This window comes from Chiloscyllium plagiosum, unplaced genomic scaffold (genome assembly GCF_037043375.1).
Source record: "Chiloscyllium plagiosum isolate Xiang-an unplaced genomic scaffold, Cpla_swu_hap1 HiC_scaffold_4, whole genome shotgun sequence".
Taxonomy (NCBI): Eukaryota; Metazoa; Chordata; class Chondrichthyes; order Orectolobiformes; family Hemiscylliidae; genus Chiloscyllium; species Chiloscyllium plagiosum.
Genome location: NW_028270142.1, coordinates 7,640,142 through 7,659,465, shown reverse-complemented (window position 1 = coordinate 7,659,465; position 19,324 = coordinate 7,640,142). Strand labels below are relative to the sequence as shown.

The 19,324-nt window shown below is 39.7% G+C and overlaps 1 protein-coding gene across 1 annotated transcript in view; it reads right to left on the bottom strand.

Annotated features, from left to right (window-relative positions):
• The window catches only part of mcmdc2 (minichromosome maintenance domain containing 2), a 56,811-nt gene that overhangs the window by 19,318 nt on the left and 18,169 nt on the right, over nucleotides 1–19,324 (bottom strand). The window contains exons 5-8 of the mRNA XM_043689253.2: nucleotides 18,074–18,196; nucleotides 16,675–16,782; nucleotides 13,399–13,527; nucleotides 11,340–11,577 (exon numbers count right to left, since the gene is read on the bottom strand). Coding sequence (XP_043545188.2) covers nucleotides 11,340–11,577; nucleotides 13,399–13,527; nucleotides 16,675–16,782; nucleotides 18,074–18,196 — 598 coding nt within the window. The remainder of the gene's footprint in view (nucleotides 1–11,339; nucleotides 11,578–13,398; nucleotides 13,528–16,674; nucleotides 16,783–18,073; nucleotides 18,197–19,324) is intronic.

The following is a 19,324-nucleotide window of genomic DNA, read 5'->3' as shown; positions in this document are numbered from 1 at the left end:
GGGACTAGTATGAAAGATGACCTTTGGTCAGCCTTGGTACATAAACCTGAATAAGTTGCTAAATTACTATGCACGCACCGCTAACTTTAAAACAATGCATAAAACTGATAAAGTCCTTTCCTCAAATAAAGCACTGAGTGAAAAGCAGACCGAGGGTAGGGTCACATCCAATCATTAATAGTGGTGGACAATTAAACAACAAACTGGAGGAGAACTGTTTTTGACCATTCCTGGTCTCAATGATGGTAAAGCCCAGCATATAAGTGCATAAGACAAAAGACAAAAGTGCAACCATCATCAGCCAGAAGTGTCAAGTAAGTAATCCATTTCAGTGTCATCCTGAGGCCTCCAGCTTCACAGATGCCAGTCTTCAACCAGTTCAATTTATTCAACCTGCTATCAAGAAACACTGAATGTATTGGATGTAGCAAAGCTTCACCACCAACAATATCTTAGATCTAGGGCTAAAGACTTGTGCTTTTGAATTAGGGCATGCCCTGGTTAAATTATTCAGATATAGCTTCAACTCTGAAATTTGAATGTTGAAAACTACTTAGAGTGTCCTATCCAAATACAATCTGGACAATTAGCACCTTATCAACAACAAAAACAGAAATTGCTGGAAAAGAACGGCAGGTTTGGCAGCATCAGTGAAGTGAAATCAAAGTTAACATTTTGGCTCTGGTGACTCTTCCTCAGAACCCTTCCTTAGCACCTTTTCAAGCCACTTTCAAACGTCAGAAAGACAAATATAAGATAGTGTTGGCAAGGCTATTAAATTACACTTACTCACCAATAACTTGCCTGCATGTGCTCAGTTTGGGCTCTACCCGGGATACTTGGTTTCCAACTTTATTAAAGCCTTAGACCAAACATGGCCAAAAGAGTTGAACCCAGAGTGACTGCCCTTGAGCAAAAGATTTTCAGTGGTTGTGTTATACCTAACAGAAAGGAACATGGTTCTAGTTGTTAGGAGTCAATCATCTTAGTGTCAGGATATCGCTGCATGAGTTCCTCAAGAGAATGTCATGGATCTAATCATCTTCAGAAATGACGTCCCTTCCCTCACCAGGGAGGAGGGAGAGATGTTCATTGATGATTGTAGAATGTTAAGTTCCATTTGTTACTATACAGATAATGAAGCAGACCCCTGCCATATGCAGCAAAACTTGGACAAAATTCAGGCTTGCGTTAATGCCAAGTAATATTTGGATCAAACAAATGTCAATTAATGATCATCTCCAACAAGAATTTAACCATTCCCCCTTGACTTTCAATAGCATTATCATTGTTAAATACACAATCATAAAATGTTACATTTGACCAGAAACTACATTAACACTGAGCAGAATTTTAACTGTCTTGGAGAATTAGGTTTAGCTACAGACATGGTTATGATGTCCTGAAACATGGCGTTCGCTCAGAAACACAACATTATCCTGCAGCTTCCAAGTCTTTTCCATGTGTGTTTGCAGATGAGCAAGAATCACTGGTGGAATTGTCAATAAGCAATTAAAATAATTAAAGAAGCAATTATCTCAGGATTTAACCAGCATTCTACCTTTAACAATCAGTGCACAGGTTCCATAAGCTATTTAGAACATCTCAATGTCAACTAGCCCAAAAACATGGTGGAGTGTGGCTTTTTCAGTAATGTTGACAGACTATGAGGCCTTCAAACAAGGAAACTGAATAGCTACAGCTATGCACAAGTGAATGCTCACAGCACTTTTACTGAGAGTATACGATACAGCTTAACAGGTGATTTAGATTTAGATTACTTCCACTGTGGAAACAGGCCCTTCAGCCCAACAAGTCCACACCGACCCTCCAAAGAGCAATTCCTTTAAATTTACCCCTTCACCTAACATTACGGGCAATTTAGCATGGCCAATTCACCTAACCTGTCACTCTTTCTAACTACTTTGAAGTCAGTTCATCTGTCTTTGACTTTGCTCACCTTCATCTGAACTTCTCTGCTGGTAGCCTTCAATGTGAGAGACAAAACAACTGCAGATGCTGGAGTCCAAGGTAGACAAGCAGGAGGCTGGAAGAACACAGCAAACCAGGCAGCATCAGGAGGTGGAGAAGTCAACGTTTTGAGTCCTGAAGAAAGGTTACAACTGATTTCTCCACCTCCTGATGCTTCCTGGCTTGCTGTGTTCTTCTAGTCTCCTGCTTGGCAGCCTTCGATGTGACGTGATAACAGCTTATTCAGCACTACCAAGATTCTCTCATGAAGGATAGGTAATGTAGGAAGATCAAAAGCAACAGGAGCAACAGCAGTTTAGCTCCTTAGTCACAAACTGTTCCACAGGGCAGAAGGGATGTGCATAAAGACCAAGCTCCAAGGAGGTAAATCCCACAATTCAGGACTCAAAGAATCACCTCTCTCAACATGTGCACGAGTGCCTTTAGAGGTTCAGGTCTTCATGCTAAGTCATTGCTGATATTTGCAACCTCCTGGAACAAGACTTTCATTTCATTTAACCAGATGAGGATTACCCCACACCTACTTTCCTATACCTTCCTAGGAGTTCTGTGATGTTTTATCCAGTGTGGAGGGATAACAGAGAGTTGTGAATGTAGACTATGTTGGGGAGGGAATTTTATTTTGTCACAGGTGTCCATGATGTATGGGTTAGGCAGTCTCTTGGAACTGATGACTTGGAGGTGCCGGTGTTGGACTGGGGTGGACAACACTAGGTTATTGTCGAACAGCTTTAATTGGAAGCACTAGCTTTCGGAGCGCCGCTCCTTCATCAGTTGGTTGTGGAGGTTAAGATCATGCTCACAGAATTTATAGCCAAAGGAGTCCAGTGATATGGGGATGTGATACAGAAAACAATATTAGATTGAAACTTTCATCTTTTATAATGGGATATACTGGTTTCTGTTCTTTGACATGTAAATCCCAGAACTTCTTTCAGAATTACATTCTCAAGATAGCTCCACTATTTAAAGAATAGGTGTGAAGTCTGTCTGTATCCCAATGATCTGGACATGCTGGTGTTGGACTGGAGTGTACAAAGTTAAAAATCACACAACACCAGGTTATAGTCCAACAGGTTTAATTGGAAGCACTAGCTTTTGGAGCGCCGTTCCTTCATCAGGTGATAGTGGAGGACACGATTGTAAGACACAGAATTTATAGCAAAAGTTTACAGTGTGATGTAACTGAAGTTATACATTGAAAATATCTTGATTGTTTGTTGAATCTTTTATCTATTAGAATGACCATGATAATTTCACTTCTTTCATATGTAAATCACAAAACTTTTTTAAAAAGTTACATTCTCAGGTTAACTGGTATCAACCAGATAATATGTTGAAGGTGTTAGCCCCCTGTGTTCCCTGTCTGTGTCATAATGTTTAGACTGATTCTAATCTAAAAAGTGTGTTAACAGAGTCTTACAGGGATTCATGCAGTTTTTGAGCAAAGTACAATGTAACTCTGCAAGTACAAATTCATCCTAAAAACGTTTTTGTGTGTGTGCCTGTAGGAGTGTGTGTGTGTGTGTCTGTGTGCATGTCTGTGTATACGTGTGTCTGTGTGTATAGTGCAATGGTGGTCACCTATAGTGTGACATGAACCCAAGGTCCTGGTTGAGGCCCTCCCTATGGGTACGGAACTTAGCTATCAGCCTCTGCTCGCTACTGCCTGTCCCGAAGTCGGCCTTGGAAGGTGGTCACCCGAAGGTCCAAGGTCGAATGTCCTGGACCGCTGAAGTGTTCCCCAACTGGGAGGGAATACTCTTGTGTGGTAGGTAAAAACAATGACTCCAGATGCTGGAAACCAGATTCTGGATTAGAGGTGCTGGAAAAGCACAGCAGTTCAGGCAGCACCCGAGGTGTAGTAAAATCGACATTTTGGGCAAAAGCCTTTCATCAGGAATTGTTGTGCGGTGCCCATTCATCCATTGCTGTAGCCTTTGCTCAGTTTCCCCAATGTACATGCCTCAGGGCATCCTTGCCTGCAGTGTATAAGATAGACAACGTTGGCTGAGTCACATGAGTACCTGCCATGTACATGGTGGGAGGTGTCCCCACATGTAATGGTGGTTTCCATGTCCACATTCTGACATGGTGTATAATGTTGGTTAGAGGTCCTGCGTAGAGAAAATGTCGTTGAGTACTGAGGCTGTTACCGTGATGCCACAATGACGGCATCATGGCATTAAACAAACAATCCAGGTCTTTTTCAATATATAATTTCAGTTACATCACACTGTAAACTTTTGCTATAAATTCTGTGTCTTACGATCTTATACTCCACAACCACCTGATGAAGGAACAGCGCTCTAAAAGCTAGTGCTTCCAAATAAACATGTTGGACTATAACCTGGTGTTGTGTGATTTTTAACTTTGAACCCCCCTGTCTAACACCGGCACCTCCAAATCAGGAATTTTAATAGTAGTTACGTGCGACTCTCCAAAGTAAGTAAACAGGAGAGGGACTGAAGTTGATGTTTAAATACAAATGCTCAGCTTCTTTGAACTTTTGGAACAGCCATGCTTCCACAAGCTTTCCTTGTCATGTTAAGTGATTCCAAAGGGGTATCTACTACCTGCTTTATCAGGCAGAGACACACTACTAGTAGCTGTGAAGTTAAAAATCACACAACACCAGGTTTTGGTCCAACAGGTTTAATTGGAAGCACTAGCATTTGGAGTGCTGCTCTTTCATCAGGTGGACAACCAGTCAAACACCAGCATCTCCATATCATGAGTAGCTGTGAAGGTTACTACAGACCTAAATTGTTTTGCCTATGATTTTGTCCAGAGTGCTACCAGGGACATCCTGAAGATCTCACTGTCCCAGATACCCACACGCATAATGCGGTTGGTGAATGGATAATTTGCCAGAGCTGAAAATCTCATAAACTTTATCTCTCCTCTCACCCACCCTTTGCTGGCAACAGCCAAAGTAAGTATGCAGGTGGATCGACTCTTTGTATTCCACCTGGCCATAGGTGTCATCAATTGCACAATGTGCAGCTAATGTACAATCACAGAAAGGGGTTTCTAAGCATGCGCCAAATTCACTGGGAGTTATTATGATGGATTCATATTGCATCAATCTAACATTTCAAATGTTTTATTTCTATGAAACAGATTTAAGGGATGACTTTTAGGAGAGATGGAATACAGGTCATTCTATTATAATGCGCGTTTCATCAACACGAATTCTCTGTAACACGATTGACAAATTGGGGATATTGTTTCTAAAATGCAAACTATTAAAACTATTAATACAGTTGGCTGTAATGTGATTACATCACCAACACTTTAAGCGCTGTTTCTAAAGTCCGATTTTTCTATAACGTGGGGTTGCACAAGAACGCAATCATTGCCTTATAGAAGAACTGACTGTATGTCTCTTCAAACATGGCATGAAAACTCTGAGAAATCTTGACAGTGGAGTGCAGACATGCTACAACGAGAGCTTCAAGTCCATCTTGTGTCACAGAATAATTCACTGGAATGTTTAACAAGGGCCTCAAGTGCTTGGTGGTACTCATGTTCAGTACACACCATTGAAGTGCCCAGAATAATAGCGATCTATTATGTTCTGGGAAGGTTCACCTCAATGTAAAACACAAGAAATGAAATCTTGCAATCAAGTCTAACCATCAGGTCAATCTTGCCACCCCAAGAGCTCTCTTGTCATTCATCCAAACAAAACACAACACAGGAACAGGCCCTTCGGCCCTCCAAGCCTGCGCCAATCTAGATCCTCTATCTTAACCTGCAGGCTATTTTCTAAGGATCTGTATCTCTTTGCTCCCTGCCCATGCATGTTTCTGGCTAGATATATCTTAAATGATGCTATCGTTCCTGCCCCTAGCACCTCCACTGGTAACACATTGCAGGCACCCACTACTCTCTGTGTGAAAAACTTTCCATGTACAAGTGTATCTCCCCTAAATTTTTCCCCTCTCACTTTGAACTCATGACCCCTTGTCAATGGACATCCATCCAGTTAAATTCAGCAGGTGTTTTCATTCATGAAACAAGTGAAAATGGATGTTGGCATTCAAAACACTAATAAGCAAAGGCATGGAAGGGTAAATTAATCAATAACCATTATGTGGCATTATTAAGAAAAGGAATCTTAACAATGCAATATTTTGTTACCATCTTATGCATACCCTGGATGTAATTGAATTTTTCTTACATACATACATGAAGCATCCCATGAAGCATTCAGTTGGAATAATTCCTCATTTGACTGCTCAGATGCTTTTGGTCTATGCCTTCTGCGTTTTGAACCCCTGAAAAACTTCTCTATCTGCAATTGTGCAGGAGGAGAGAAGTGCGGCTGCATATTGAATATCAGTTGTGGGTCTGGAAGGAGGTTGGAGACCAGGAGTAAATTGGGAATGTAGTTTCCACTTCTATGCTCCCTTTTTCTATCATCCATCTCTGGACCATGAACAGATCATCTTACTGTGGAACAATTTGACAATAAACAATAGCACGTTACAATGCTTAGAAATCCAGTTTTAAGGCAGCAGCCAGGTTTTCACCCAACCTAACATGGATTTAGTTCTGGCCTGCATGGATTCATTTGACAGTTCAGCTTTAAACTGCATGGAATTGGCTACTGTCTCCATTGTTGACTGTCTCTGAATTGCATTTATTAACAACCAAAGTGAATACCTTCATCGTTTCCACTGTTGTGAAAAGTGTTTTTTGCACTTCTGTCAGTATTCAACCAAGTTGCTAACACTTTTTTTTAGCATTCTCCTTAAAAACAGTGCCTGGGTTTCAGCATCTCTGTCCAACTCAGGTGTGAATTATGCCTCAAAGCAGACTCTCAATGATTGTCCTTACCACCCATCAGGGTCTGTTTGTTCTGATTGGTGAGGTATAAATCACCACATGAAAACTCAACTAAGTGTCTAAGTAATCTAGTGCTGTACATCTTCTGAAGGAATGATGTCCTGTAAAGAATCATCCTCATGGGTGCTTTGCAATATTTGCAGCACATGAGACCATGGAAGATAAAAGGAAGATATGATTTCGATGTAACAATGTTTTATAATCTTGGCAATTACTACACTTAACCTGTTTGGTTCAGTAATTGTTTTAAATCAAGTTAGTATATATGTCAGAGATATTTCTAATTTTATCAATGGCTATTTGTGAGCTTCCTGTCTATCTCTGATCAATAAGGATGTATAGAATAGTGGAATCAGCAATGGTGGCATTGGAAAGGTAGGCAGTGTTCAGGCTCCTGGGCACATCTGCTCCAGGCAGCTGCTTCCTCTCTTCTTTCCTACCCTTTTGGTTTACTTCCTTTTCTTTGTCATCTTCCTGTCAGTGGTGGTAGAGGTGAGCAGGGACTCCAGGCATTGGCAAGACGGTGGCTTCAGAGGGGCCAATGACTCCTGGTTGCGGTAGACCCGGAGCAGGGACTCCTGGTTATTGGCATGGCGGTGGCAGCTCCTGGTTGTGGTAGGCCAAGATCTAGGGTCTCCTGGTTGTCGGCGCAGCAGCAGTGGAGCTGGGGGCTCCTGGTTACAGGGCAAGAGTGGGTCTAACATGGCACCTGCATCATCTGGAGCCTGAAGATTGGTGATTCCAATGTTGGTGGGTCCAGCACCGACATCATTGGTCGGCTGGTTTAGGGCTCAACACTCATAGTGGAGGTGGTGGAATGTTAATGGGCATTCTTCCAGCTTTGTCTTTTTATTCTTAAAGCATTTGAATAGCGCTGGATTGCGACGAGAGTTGAACCTTTTCACTGAATTTTACCATGTTGTTCAAGTACAAGTGACAATAGATCATGACACACACATACACACTCACACCTAAACTCACACAGCTACCTTTTGGAAAGTCATATGGGACTGCAGAGTTTGAGTTTTGAGGAGAGTCATACAGTCATATAGCATGGCAACTGGCCCTTCAGTCCAACTCATCCATGCCAACTAAGTTTCCCAAACTAAATTAGTCCTACTTGTTTGCATTTTGTCCATATCCCTCCAAACCTTTCTTATTCATGAACTGTTCAAATGTCTTTTAAATATTGTAACTGTACCCACATCCGCTACTTGCTAGATTAGATTACCTACAGTGAGGAAACAGGCCCTATGGCCCAACAAGTCCACATCGACCCAGATCCATTCCCTTGATGAATGCACCTAACACTACGGGCAATTTAGCATAGCCAATTCACCTAACCTGCACATCTTTGGACTGGGGGAGGAAATCGGAGCACCCAGAGGAAACCCACACAGACACAGGGAGAACATGTAAACTCCACGCAGGCGGGAATTGAAGCCAGGTCCCTGGTGCTGTGAGGCAGCAGTGCTAACCACTGAGCCACCGTGCTGCCCTATTTGGCATTTCGTTCCACATATGAACCACCCTGTGTGTAAAACAGTTGACCCTCAGGTCCCTTTTTAAATTTTTCTCCTGTCACCTTAAAAATGTGCCCTCTAGTTTTGAACTCCTCCATTCTAGTGGAAAGACATTTGCTATTCATCCTGATGATTTTATAAACCTCTATAAGGTCATCCCTCAACCTCCTACCCTCCAGTGAAAAACATTCCAGCCTAGAATCCCTATATATGGAAGCAAGCCATTTAGGAAAAAGTGAGGACTGAAGATGCGTCGAAAGTGTGGTGGTGGAAAAGCACAGCAGGTCAGGCAGTATCCGAGGAGCAGTAAAATTGACGTTTCATGCATTAGCCCTTCATCAGGAATCCATTTAACAAGCTATTTAGCCCACCAAGTCCACACCAACCATCTCAACAGTATCCCACCCAATTCCTGTAACTCAGCATTTTCATTGGCTAAGTCACCTAAAGTACATATGCCTGGACACTATGGGCCAGCCCACCTAACCTGCACATCTTTGAACTGTCGGAGGAAACCGGAATTCCTAGAGGAAAATAACACTGGGAGAACAGGCAAACACCACATAGACAGTTGCCCATGGTGCTGTGAGGTAGAAGTGCTAACCACTGAGCTACCATAACACCTTCTCCAGCCTTTCTTTATAACTCAAACCCTCCAGGCTTGGCAAAATCATGATAAATCTTTTCTGAACCCTCTTCAATTTATTAATATCCTTCTATAGCAGGGTGACCAGAACTGTACACAGTACTCCAAAAGTGACCTCACCAACATCCTCTACAACCTCAACATGACATAAGTAAGCTGCAGAAGTAAGAGGTTTCAATTCATGAGGCACCACTATGTGTACAAGGGGAAGAGAAAGATGCCCCATGAGATGGACTCCACTAAAACTAAACTGGGACCAGTATTCTGACAAATTCAAATAACAGGGTGGTAGATTGATGTTTAAACTCATAGGAGGTAGTATGGAATTAAGATGAATGTTTCTTTTTTTAAGACAAAAGAGAAAAGTCAAGGCTGTAGAGCAGAGTGATGGCTTGGGTGGATCAGGCAGGGTATGGCAGGAAGAGGCAGATTTCAATAAAGGTACCAGGGTGTTAATATTAAGGTTATGTCATGGGAAAATAGTGAGTTAAAAAAGAAGGCACAATATTTGAAGACATGTAGCATTCATACCACGACAGATTAATTAATGGGATAAATAATTTGAAATAGCAACCGTTACCGGGACATGGTTACAACATGTACAAGTGTGCAAACCAAAAATTCGGGACATTTGATTTTTAGAACAGATAAGCAGAATGGAAAGACTGTAATGATGAAGAATCTTAGCCCAGAAAAGTCAGAGTATAGTACAGCATGGGCAGAGCTAAGAAATGTCAAACCATAACACATTAGTTGGAGTAATTTATGGACCCTAATCGTAGTTAGTATGTTCCACAGAGTATAAATACAGGATTATGAAATAAAGATAATGCAATCATTGTATAAATAGCTCAAGCCAGATTGATGAAAAGCAGATTGGAGGAGTTCGTGGACTAGCATTCAAGACAGCTTTCTAGAATAATGAGTAGAATCTTGTAGACTTAGTTCCTGCTGAAACAATGGGGCTATTTTCAGGTTTAGAAGCCAAAATCCTATTAGCATGCTTTGGCAAATCTCTTTTCAAGGGCAAAAGTATAAGAATTCCATTTCTGCTTTCCCTGCCCAATTATAGGGGAGATGGGATGATTCATCCATTCTGCCAAGGGATGAATTTCTAATTAAAGAAGCCATGCCATTGGTTATAAGGGCTCAATAGTACTTGGATTTTTGAGGCTGCAGCAAACACAGCGATGACGACGTGACCTGGGAAAATTGCATCCTGACTCTCTGACCCTTACTTAGATGTCCTGCTGTGGGAATTGAGGTGCTGCAATGATGTGAGCTTTCTGAAGGGCAGGAAGAACAGAATGACTTTTCCAACCAAGCAGGTGTGGTTAGAAGTAGCTGAGGAAGTCAACAACCTGGTACCTTGAGACAATGACTTGGATTTTTCTTCTTGAGACAGGTAGCAGGAGTCAGAAAAATTCCTGGCTTGGTCCACTTGTCTTAAAGCAGGGAAAATAGAATTTTTATTATATGGGGTGGGGGTTATAGCCTACACAAGGGCTAGCTGACCCAGGAAAAAAAATTCAGAGACAAGCCACATTTGCCAAGGCAGGTGGTTTGAAGGATCTGTCTCAATGTGGAGGACTCTATCCCAAAGGAAGATCTGTATATTTCTTAACAACCAGGAACTTATACTCTGAATAAAAAGAACCAGAAACAAAATTACAATATTTTGGTTAACAAAATTATTTAATTACCATCTGAAACTTTAATTAAGAAAGGAGGTAATGTTTCTTGAGTTCTATAAGAATATGAATATCATCTGAAGTTCTGGATCAGATTGGATTCCCTACAGTGTGGAAACAGGCCCTTTGGCCCAACAAATGCACACCGACCCTTCGAAGACCCATCCAGACCCATTTCCCAAGGTCAATTCACCTGATCTGCACATCTTTGGACTGTGGGAGGAAACCAGAGCACCCGGAGGAAACCCACGCAGACACGGGGAGAGTGTCCACACAGACAGTCGCCCAAAGTTGGAATCAAACCAGGATCCCTGACGCTGTGAGGCAGCAGTGCTAACCACTGAGCCACCATGCCACCCTGATTGCTACATATGATTATGAAATAATTGGGAAAGGGATGCCCCTCTTCTCAAGGTTGCAGAACTCTGAATTGAACCATGACACACATAAGGACAGGATATTAATTGCTACTGATTTGTAGAAAAAAAATTCCCTAATGTTAATATTGATCGTCCATCAACCTTGAGATATACAAATATTCAATACAACTTCTATGTGAGAAATCTGCTAGATATTGTTCTTCCTATTGCCATATAAAAATTATACACAAAGTTAAATAACATGAAATAGCACCTGTCCACTGTTACTGGATCACTTGTAACAACTAAAAGGTCTAAGTATTCCAGTGTCTGCTTGTCATTTTTGCGGGTCTGAACCAGACTCAGTAGCAGGCTGAGTTTCAGAATGTTGTAAGTGCCGGGGGGGACAATCTGTGCAGCAAAGATATCGGCTAGAACAGCTGTGAATCTCCAAGGTGAAGTTGAAGTGATAGAAAGTAGGTATTTGAAGTTGTCACTGATGAAGGGTGAATCTTGAAAGGAACCATGAAAGGTAATTAGTTTTACTACTTTAACAGCTTCAACAAACTTGATTATATCGATTTCATGTACAATTTAAAACATTTCAAGTTAGCTTAAAACAGACTGACTGGCTTTAATGCTATCTTAATAATGTACTTTTGCACTGCTATTGTGTACCTTTGGGCAGTAAATCATTGCTAGAAGTGCAGCACAAAACAGAAGACTGGTGATTAGATGAACTGGAGAGATAATGTCATGCTAGTGAGTCATAAAGCTACAGAACAAGTAGCGTTAAGCACCATCAAAATGCAAAGATTGTAAAGTTAGAAAAATACTGTTCAGTTCTTTCAATCTTTAACAGTTCAATGCATTCACAGTCTTAGTGAGATACTTCAAAAAGTAGCTGAGGCATACACACCAAAGAGGTCCCAATTCAATCTTTTAACTGTGACATTAGCTGATCTTAGCTCAGCATTAATAGAGATACAACTGAGATGATATAACTGGTCACAGTCCATGAGTTGGGGGTATCAAAAATCTTGATCACATTAGCACAGAAGTACAGGTGTGCATGTTGAACTAGCTGCAATATCTCCTATGTTGAAAAAGCTAGCTGATATTCCCTGTAACGGTTCAAATATTAATGATGAACAGCTCAGCAATGCAAAGGACGGCGTCTAGTGCTCTTGAAAGAGAGGAAAACTAACTGATCACGAAGAGGTATGTCAGAGGCAGATGCATATGTTTTGACTATAAATCTCTATCTTCTACAAGGTGACAGTTGATGGAAGCTGAAACTTTATTGCTGGAACAGCACAGCAGGTCAGGCAGCATCTAGGGAACAGAAGATTCGACGTTTCGGGCACATGCCCTTCTTCGGGCATGTGCCCGAAACGTCGAATCTTCTGTTCCCTAGATGCTGCCTGACCTGCTGTGCTGTTCCAGCAATAAAGTTTCAGCTTTGATCTCCAGCGTCTGCAGACCTCACTTTCTCCTCGACAGTTGATGGAAGGTTTGAAATCTGGTTCTTGTGAGCATCTGTTATAAACAGTTGTTCACAGAGTTTGCAACATAATAAGATCACTAGAAATATATCTCAAAATTCCAAGCATAGCATTTCTAAAAAAAAACATACTTTATCAAAGCGCTTCATCTTGCACTCATCAGGACAATTCACAAGAATATCAATTCAAGGAAAAATCCAACATTTATACTGAATGAGAGCAGCATGTTGATTAGTTGACAAGTGGACTCTGGCAGAGGCTTTGCTATGGAGAAAGCACCCATTAATAATGATTGACAGGCTAAATTTTAAACCAAGTTGACACTGATTAGTCATGGCAGTGCCCTGAGAAAAGTGCAAGTCTAACTGAAAATCTAACATTGATTATCATTGTAATTCATTGCACACTCAGGATTATCCAACAAATACTGCCCATTTGCAAAACACATCTAATATTAGACAATGTGTTGCAAGTTTTGTAAGAATGGTCTAGTTGGGTAGGGTCAGTACATTGCTTCGTACAAATAGCCATTTGCAATTTGCAAATACTATTTGATACAATCAACCAATCTTATCCTGATTCATGCAAAATGTATTTCTTTTCAGTAATATTCAAGACTCTACTACTATTTGTATTTAATAACATTAAAAAGCGATTCTTTATTTATTTGCCTTTTATCACTTTGAAGGAACACAGTGATAATTTAGGCTACATCAAATTTATCAACTGAACTCAAAAAGGCTCAACACTACATTGAACTATTCTATATTCTAAAATCACTGTCAGTTGGGTTTCTTATTAAATATCGCAAATTAATACAGATCTTACCATTTGTAAACCATGGCTGTATGCTATTTGCTTCCATACATAATTGCAGTTGTGAACCACTGTATATATGAGCTGGAATTCCTATTACATAGTATCTATTGCCCATTTTCATTCTGTTAGGAAGCTCATCTTTAAAAAAAAAGTATTCCAAGTTTCCAATATTATTTCCTTATAGTTTTATATTGGTTATGTTAAACATATCAAAATACATATTTTTAGTTCAGTAGTCCAAACTGACCTAATGACATAAGATTGCTTTTGAAACCTTTATTTATTCTGTCAGGTATCCTTAGGATGAATATCTTGCAATTGTGAGCTGGACTGTTGGGTATATAAAAGAAACATCTCATCTAAATCAGCCAAATATATTTGACTTTCTCTACTACATTACCCCTGGAAGTCTGAAGCTTAAAAATTACTGCCAATATTTTAGTTTTACCAAGTTCATATCAAATTTCTTTTTGCTTATTAATGGAGGGTTAACCTTAGAAAGTATTTGAACCATAACATTGCTGGCAATAATTTCTAGCCCTTTGACACCATTCTGGTTTCTTCAAGACAACTTAAAATGGCAAGATGTAAAATGAAGATTTTGAATGTCTTTGATCCCATATACGTTGTATTTTACCATTTTATGAGATATTATGTTTTCAGACTAATCAGCTGCAAATTGTAACTTAAAAATGCTGTGAAGACATTGTAATTCAATGTATGCATCATTGTAATATCAAAGCTACCAATACTTAGACCGGCAACCATACATAAAAGTTCCCTATCTATAAGTTGTCAATCATTGATTTTAATGGGCAGAAAATTGTGGACAGCCAATACAAAAAAGGAACACCCACAAACCATAATGATATTATTTGCTAATGCCAGACTAAATGATAATCCGCTCACAAGAGTCCATTTTCATTTCTGTTCATAAAATATTTGATTGGCTAATCTTGTGAAATTGCTCAAGATTGGTCTCGTTTTTATCAAAAAGAACTTTCAGGCTCACCAGCAGGATGTTGCTATCACCTTAAGGGATAAGTAGCTTTTTTCCAGTTGCTGCTTTCTATGTACTTTTGGAGGAAATGCAGCGAAAGTGGAATGTCCCATGAGGGGTTGACGCTGCATTTCACACAGGTGTAGTTCATTTGAACAGAGTAAATGCTATATCAAAATCACTGATTCTGATTCTCCCAAAGCAAAGTTAGCTTCCTGTGCATCAAGTCGGTTTATGCCACAAAGTCCTACGTTTATGTCTGTTAAACCATTATTGTGAGTGAATGGTTAGCAGCCAGCAAACAGCTGTCTACAAGTGTAATAAGAAACTGCATTCTACAGCAAGATTCACTTCATTTAGAACGTAGAACAGTATAGCACAGGAACACACCTTTCAGCCCATGATATTGTGCCAAAAATGTCCTCAAATTAAACTACTCCCTTCTGCCTGCCCATGGTCCATATCCCTCCATTCCTTGCTTATTCATGTATCTATCTAAAAGCCCCTAAAACACCCCTATAATATCTACCTTCACCACTACCCGTGGCAGCACATTTCACCTATCATTCTGTGCAAATAAAACTTACCCCTCACATCTCCTTTGAATTTCCCCCCCTTACCTTAAATGCGTGCTTTGACATTTCAACTCTGAGAAAATGATTCTGACTGTCAATGCTATGTACGGCTCTCATAATTTTATGAACTTCTATCAGGTCTCTCACTTAGCTTCGCCACTCCAGAAAACAACCCTAGTTTGTCCAGCCTCTCCTTATAGCTCATACCCTCTTTTCCAGGCAGCATCCTGGTAAACCTAGCACTTTACTACTACTTCGAATAGGAATAGTTTGTTGCATCACCATTTGGAAAAGTATTCCCACAATTTCACTTTAGAATACAATTTATCTGCATTTGGTATTTTCAGTATTCACACTCCAACTGAACACATGAAGTTGACTCACTGTGAGCCTATGAAACTTCCAAGACCTCAGCAGTACCTTTCCACTTGCAGGTCAAGGTCAGTCATTTCCTCATGCATATATTGTTACTTTCTACAATGCCAAAGATGACTAGGTTTAAACACTGTTTTTGAAGTGGTATTTTACAGCTAACTTTAACATGTTCCTTAACTATTTGTATATGTGAATACAAGTACAAGCTGGAGCTCCGACTGATTCCCTGGAAGCCTCTTTCGTTATAAAAATGGCTCAGAGCATATACAACTGAGCCAGCCTTTGACTAGTGATACAGTCTTGCAGCTGTGTGGTAACTATGTTAAAGCAATATCCTTCTGATACCCAACCAAGAATGAAAGGCTATAGCAGAATAAACAATATTGTTATCATGGGAGTAACTAAAGATGTTCTATGTCCCTGAAAAATCATGAAAAGACACATCACGTGTTTGATGGCTGAACAGCATGTCCAGCACAATATTTTTTATTCATTAATGAGATGAGGGCATCGCTAGGTAGGCCAGCATTTATTGCCCATTCTCATGAGTCAACCACATTGCTATTGGTCTAGATTCACATGTACGCCAGACCAGGTAAGGTTAGCAGTTTTCCTTCCTAACGGACATCAATAAACCAGATGGGTTTTGTCTGACAATCGAAAATAGATTCATGCGCATCATTTGACTCTTAATTCCAGATTTTCATTGCCATGACGGGATTCAAACCTGGATCCCCAGAACATTTCTTGGGGTCTCTGGATTAACAATCAGTAATAATCCACTAGGCCATTGACTTTCCTGCTCCTTGGATGCTGCCTGACCTGCTGTGATTTTCCAGTACCACTCTAACATTGCCTTCTCTTAATGAGTGCATAATGTATAACAGTATAATACATAATGTACGGATTGATTTCAAAAAGCAATGGAACATTTAATTTCCCCTCATTCCCTTAATGATTCACTGACCAAACAATTCTGTGAATTTATTGGGGAAAACCTACTTTCATTTTTTTCAGTGACTAACAACAGCAATCAACTCAAAAATTAAACATGTTATCTATCAAGCCAGATTTGACTTGGGACCTGACTTGTCCAGTACTACCATCAGCTAGGATCATAATATAACAAACAGGAACTAAGCAGCAAAGGTTAACATTCCAATTTGAATGAAATAGTGCTACTTTAGGAGACTGCTGACTAAAATCAAACTTTTACCAGTGACAGAAGAATTACGCATTAAATTATTTAAGATTACGAACATGAAATACTATTTGCCATTCCAATAAGTTGTCATGACAGAACATTTAACTGATGTTACAATAAAAAAAACTCACCCCTTAAGAACACAGTGAACGACTGGTATCGAGAGCATGATCTGTTGACTTGATTTCCTTTTACGACATCAAGGGCAGCTGCATCAATTATTTCAACAAGCTGTTTGTCTTTTGAAAATACATAATAAAACAAAAGTAATATTTTATCAAATATTGTTGTATTGTAAATGAGGAGAAAATTCTTCATAAAGATTGGTGAGCCAGTGGAATTCTCTGTCACGCTAAAACATTAAATGTTTTCAAGGAGTTACATACAGTTGTTGGGGCTGAAGGGATAAAAGTATTGAGAGAAAGCGAGACCAGGATCCTGAGTTAGATGATTCGTCACAATCATATTGAATTGTGAGCAGGCTCAACAGGCTGAATGACTTACTTCTGCTCCTACTTTCTATGTTGCTATGTTTCCGTCCTACTCAGCCCAGAATTCAACTTCTGATTCAACGACTGTGCGATGCACAAATTCAAGGTGAGTACTAGATATGGTTACGCATACAGATTATATTTGTTTTTGCCAAAAATTATACAAACAGAATGATAAAGTGGATGGTGGTAAGAAGGAGAAACAACTTGGATAACAAAAACTGACATATTCTTAAAACAAAACATATAGGAAGGTTTAATAAAATGTTTCACTTGCTTTCTCCTTCAAGGCAGTGCTATGCTATTGTTTCAATAGTCCAGGAACCCATCCAAATGAACAGATAAGCAGGGAAAAGAGGGTCAGGATTCCATTTATTTGAGACCATGTCTGTGAGCTGTCACTTGGACTGAGGGGTTACAGGGTCTTAGAGATAGGTGGCTGGCATCTGAGAATCCTTTCCATCCTCTTTCTCCACACTAAATGTGTCTCTGATTAGCAATGCAGAGTAAGAATGTTGGCCTACTTTCTCCTCTGTAACTTTTGAATTACTAAAGTTAATTGTAATGCACATATTAACATTCAGATTACAATAAGAACATTCAGCAAATGGCACAGAACAATGACATCTTTCTTGGCATGTATGGATCAACCAATCATTTATTTAATCAATTAAGCCAGTGAGAGAATATGTTTCAAACTTGCATCATTTGAAATCCTTATGTAATATCCAAATAATTTAATTGTTGATTCATACACAAACAAACTGACTAGTATTACTAATAATATAAACAAAACATATAAACCAATATCAGAATTTTATGACAGAAGCTCAATACTTTTTATTTCCACCATGTATTAAGTTTATTGCAGATTCTGTTCTTCAATCCTGAGCTATTCTATCTACAAACTTACAAAAGTTATTTTGCTGCTGTTTTAGAATTGTCTCTCACCAAAGTGTGCCAAACATAACTATTTCATGTATAATTAAATTTAGAATATAAGGAATTAAGCTGTAAATGTAAGAAATTATACACATACCACCTAGCACTCTAAATTTCACGTCTTCCTTGAGTGCAGAGTTACACAAAGTGCATGTGAAGTCATTTCGCACAGTTGCTGATTCTGTAGCACCTACAGTATGCACTCGAATGTACTGAAAGCCTGGTATAGGAAATGATATTAAATATTTAACAAGATGTAATATATAACAAGATAAAATATATAATGCTGTAATAATGTAACATAAAAATTAATATGCAAGTATCTTTCCAAGTGTGGTGAGAACTAAAGTGATGCACTAATGCACGATGCGTGATGATAAGGTTATAATATGTGGACACAAAACTCTTCACATGATACATTCTGACCTCAATCTTACATACAACCAAATGTCAACTTGTCCCAGCAGTAGCATTTATATCAGCATCAGAAAGTACTGGCCAATAGTTATCCATGAACCGCAACCACTTAAACAGATTAACTGATCATTTTTTATACTCGCGGCATTTGGCTGCATTTAAACAGGGACGATTTAAAAATAAAGTAACTGGGATATTCTGCCAATGTGATCTGTGTAACGTATATTTATAAATCACCTTTAACAAAATAAAGTACTTAAGACACTTCATTGGAACATTATAATAAATTATGAGATGCCCAAATGGGTGACTTTAATAAGTATGTCAAAGGAGGAAAGTGGGGTAGAGGAGAGGGAGAGACGTATGAAAGGAATTCTAGAGGTTGGGGCCCAGGTGATTTAAGGCACAACCAGCAATAGAGTCATAGAGTCATAGAGATGTACAGCATGGAAACAGACCCTTCAGTCCAACCTGTCCATGCCGACCAGATATCCCAACCCAATCTAGTCCCACCTGCCAGCATCCGGCCCATATCCTTCCAAACCCTTCCTATTCATATACCCATCCAAATGCCTCTTAAACGTTGCAATTGTACCAGCCTCCACCACTTCCTCTGGCAGCTCATTCCATACATGTACCACCCTCTGCGTGAAAACGTTGCTCCTTAGGTCTCTTTTATATCTTTCCCCTCTCACCCTAAACCTATGCCCTCTAGTTCTGGACTCTCCGATCCCAGGGAAAAGACTTTGTCTATTTATCCTATCCATGCCCCTTATAATTTTGTAAACTTCTATAAGGTCACCCCTCAGCCTCCGATGCTCCAGGGAAAACAGCCCCAGCCTGTTCAGCCTCTCCCTATAGCTAAAATCCTCCAACCCTGGCAACATCCTTGTAAGTCTTTTCTGAACCCTTTCAAGTTTCACAACATCTT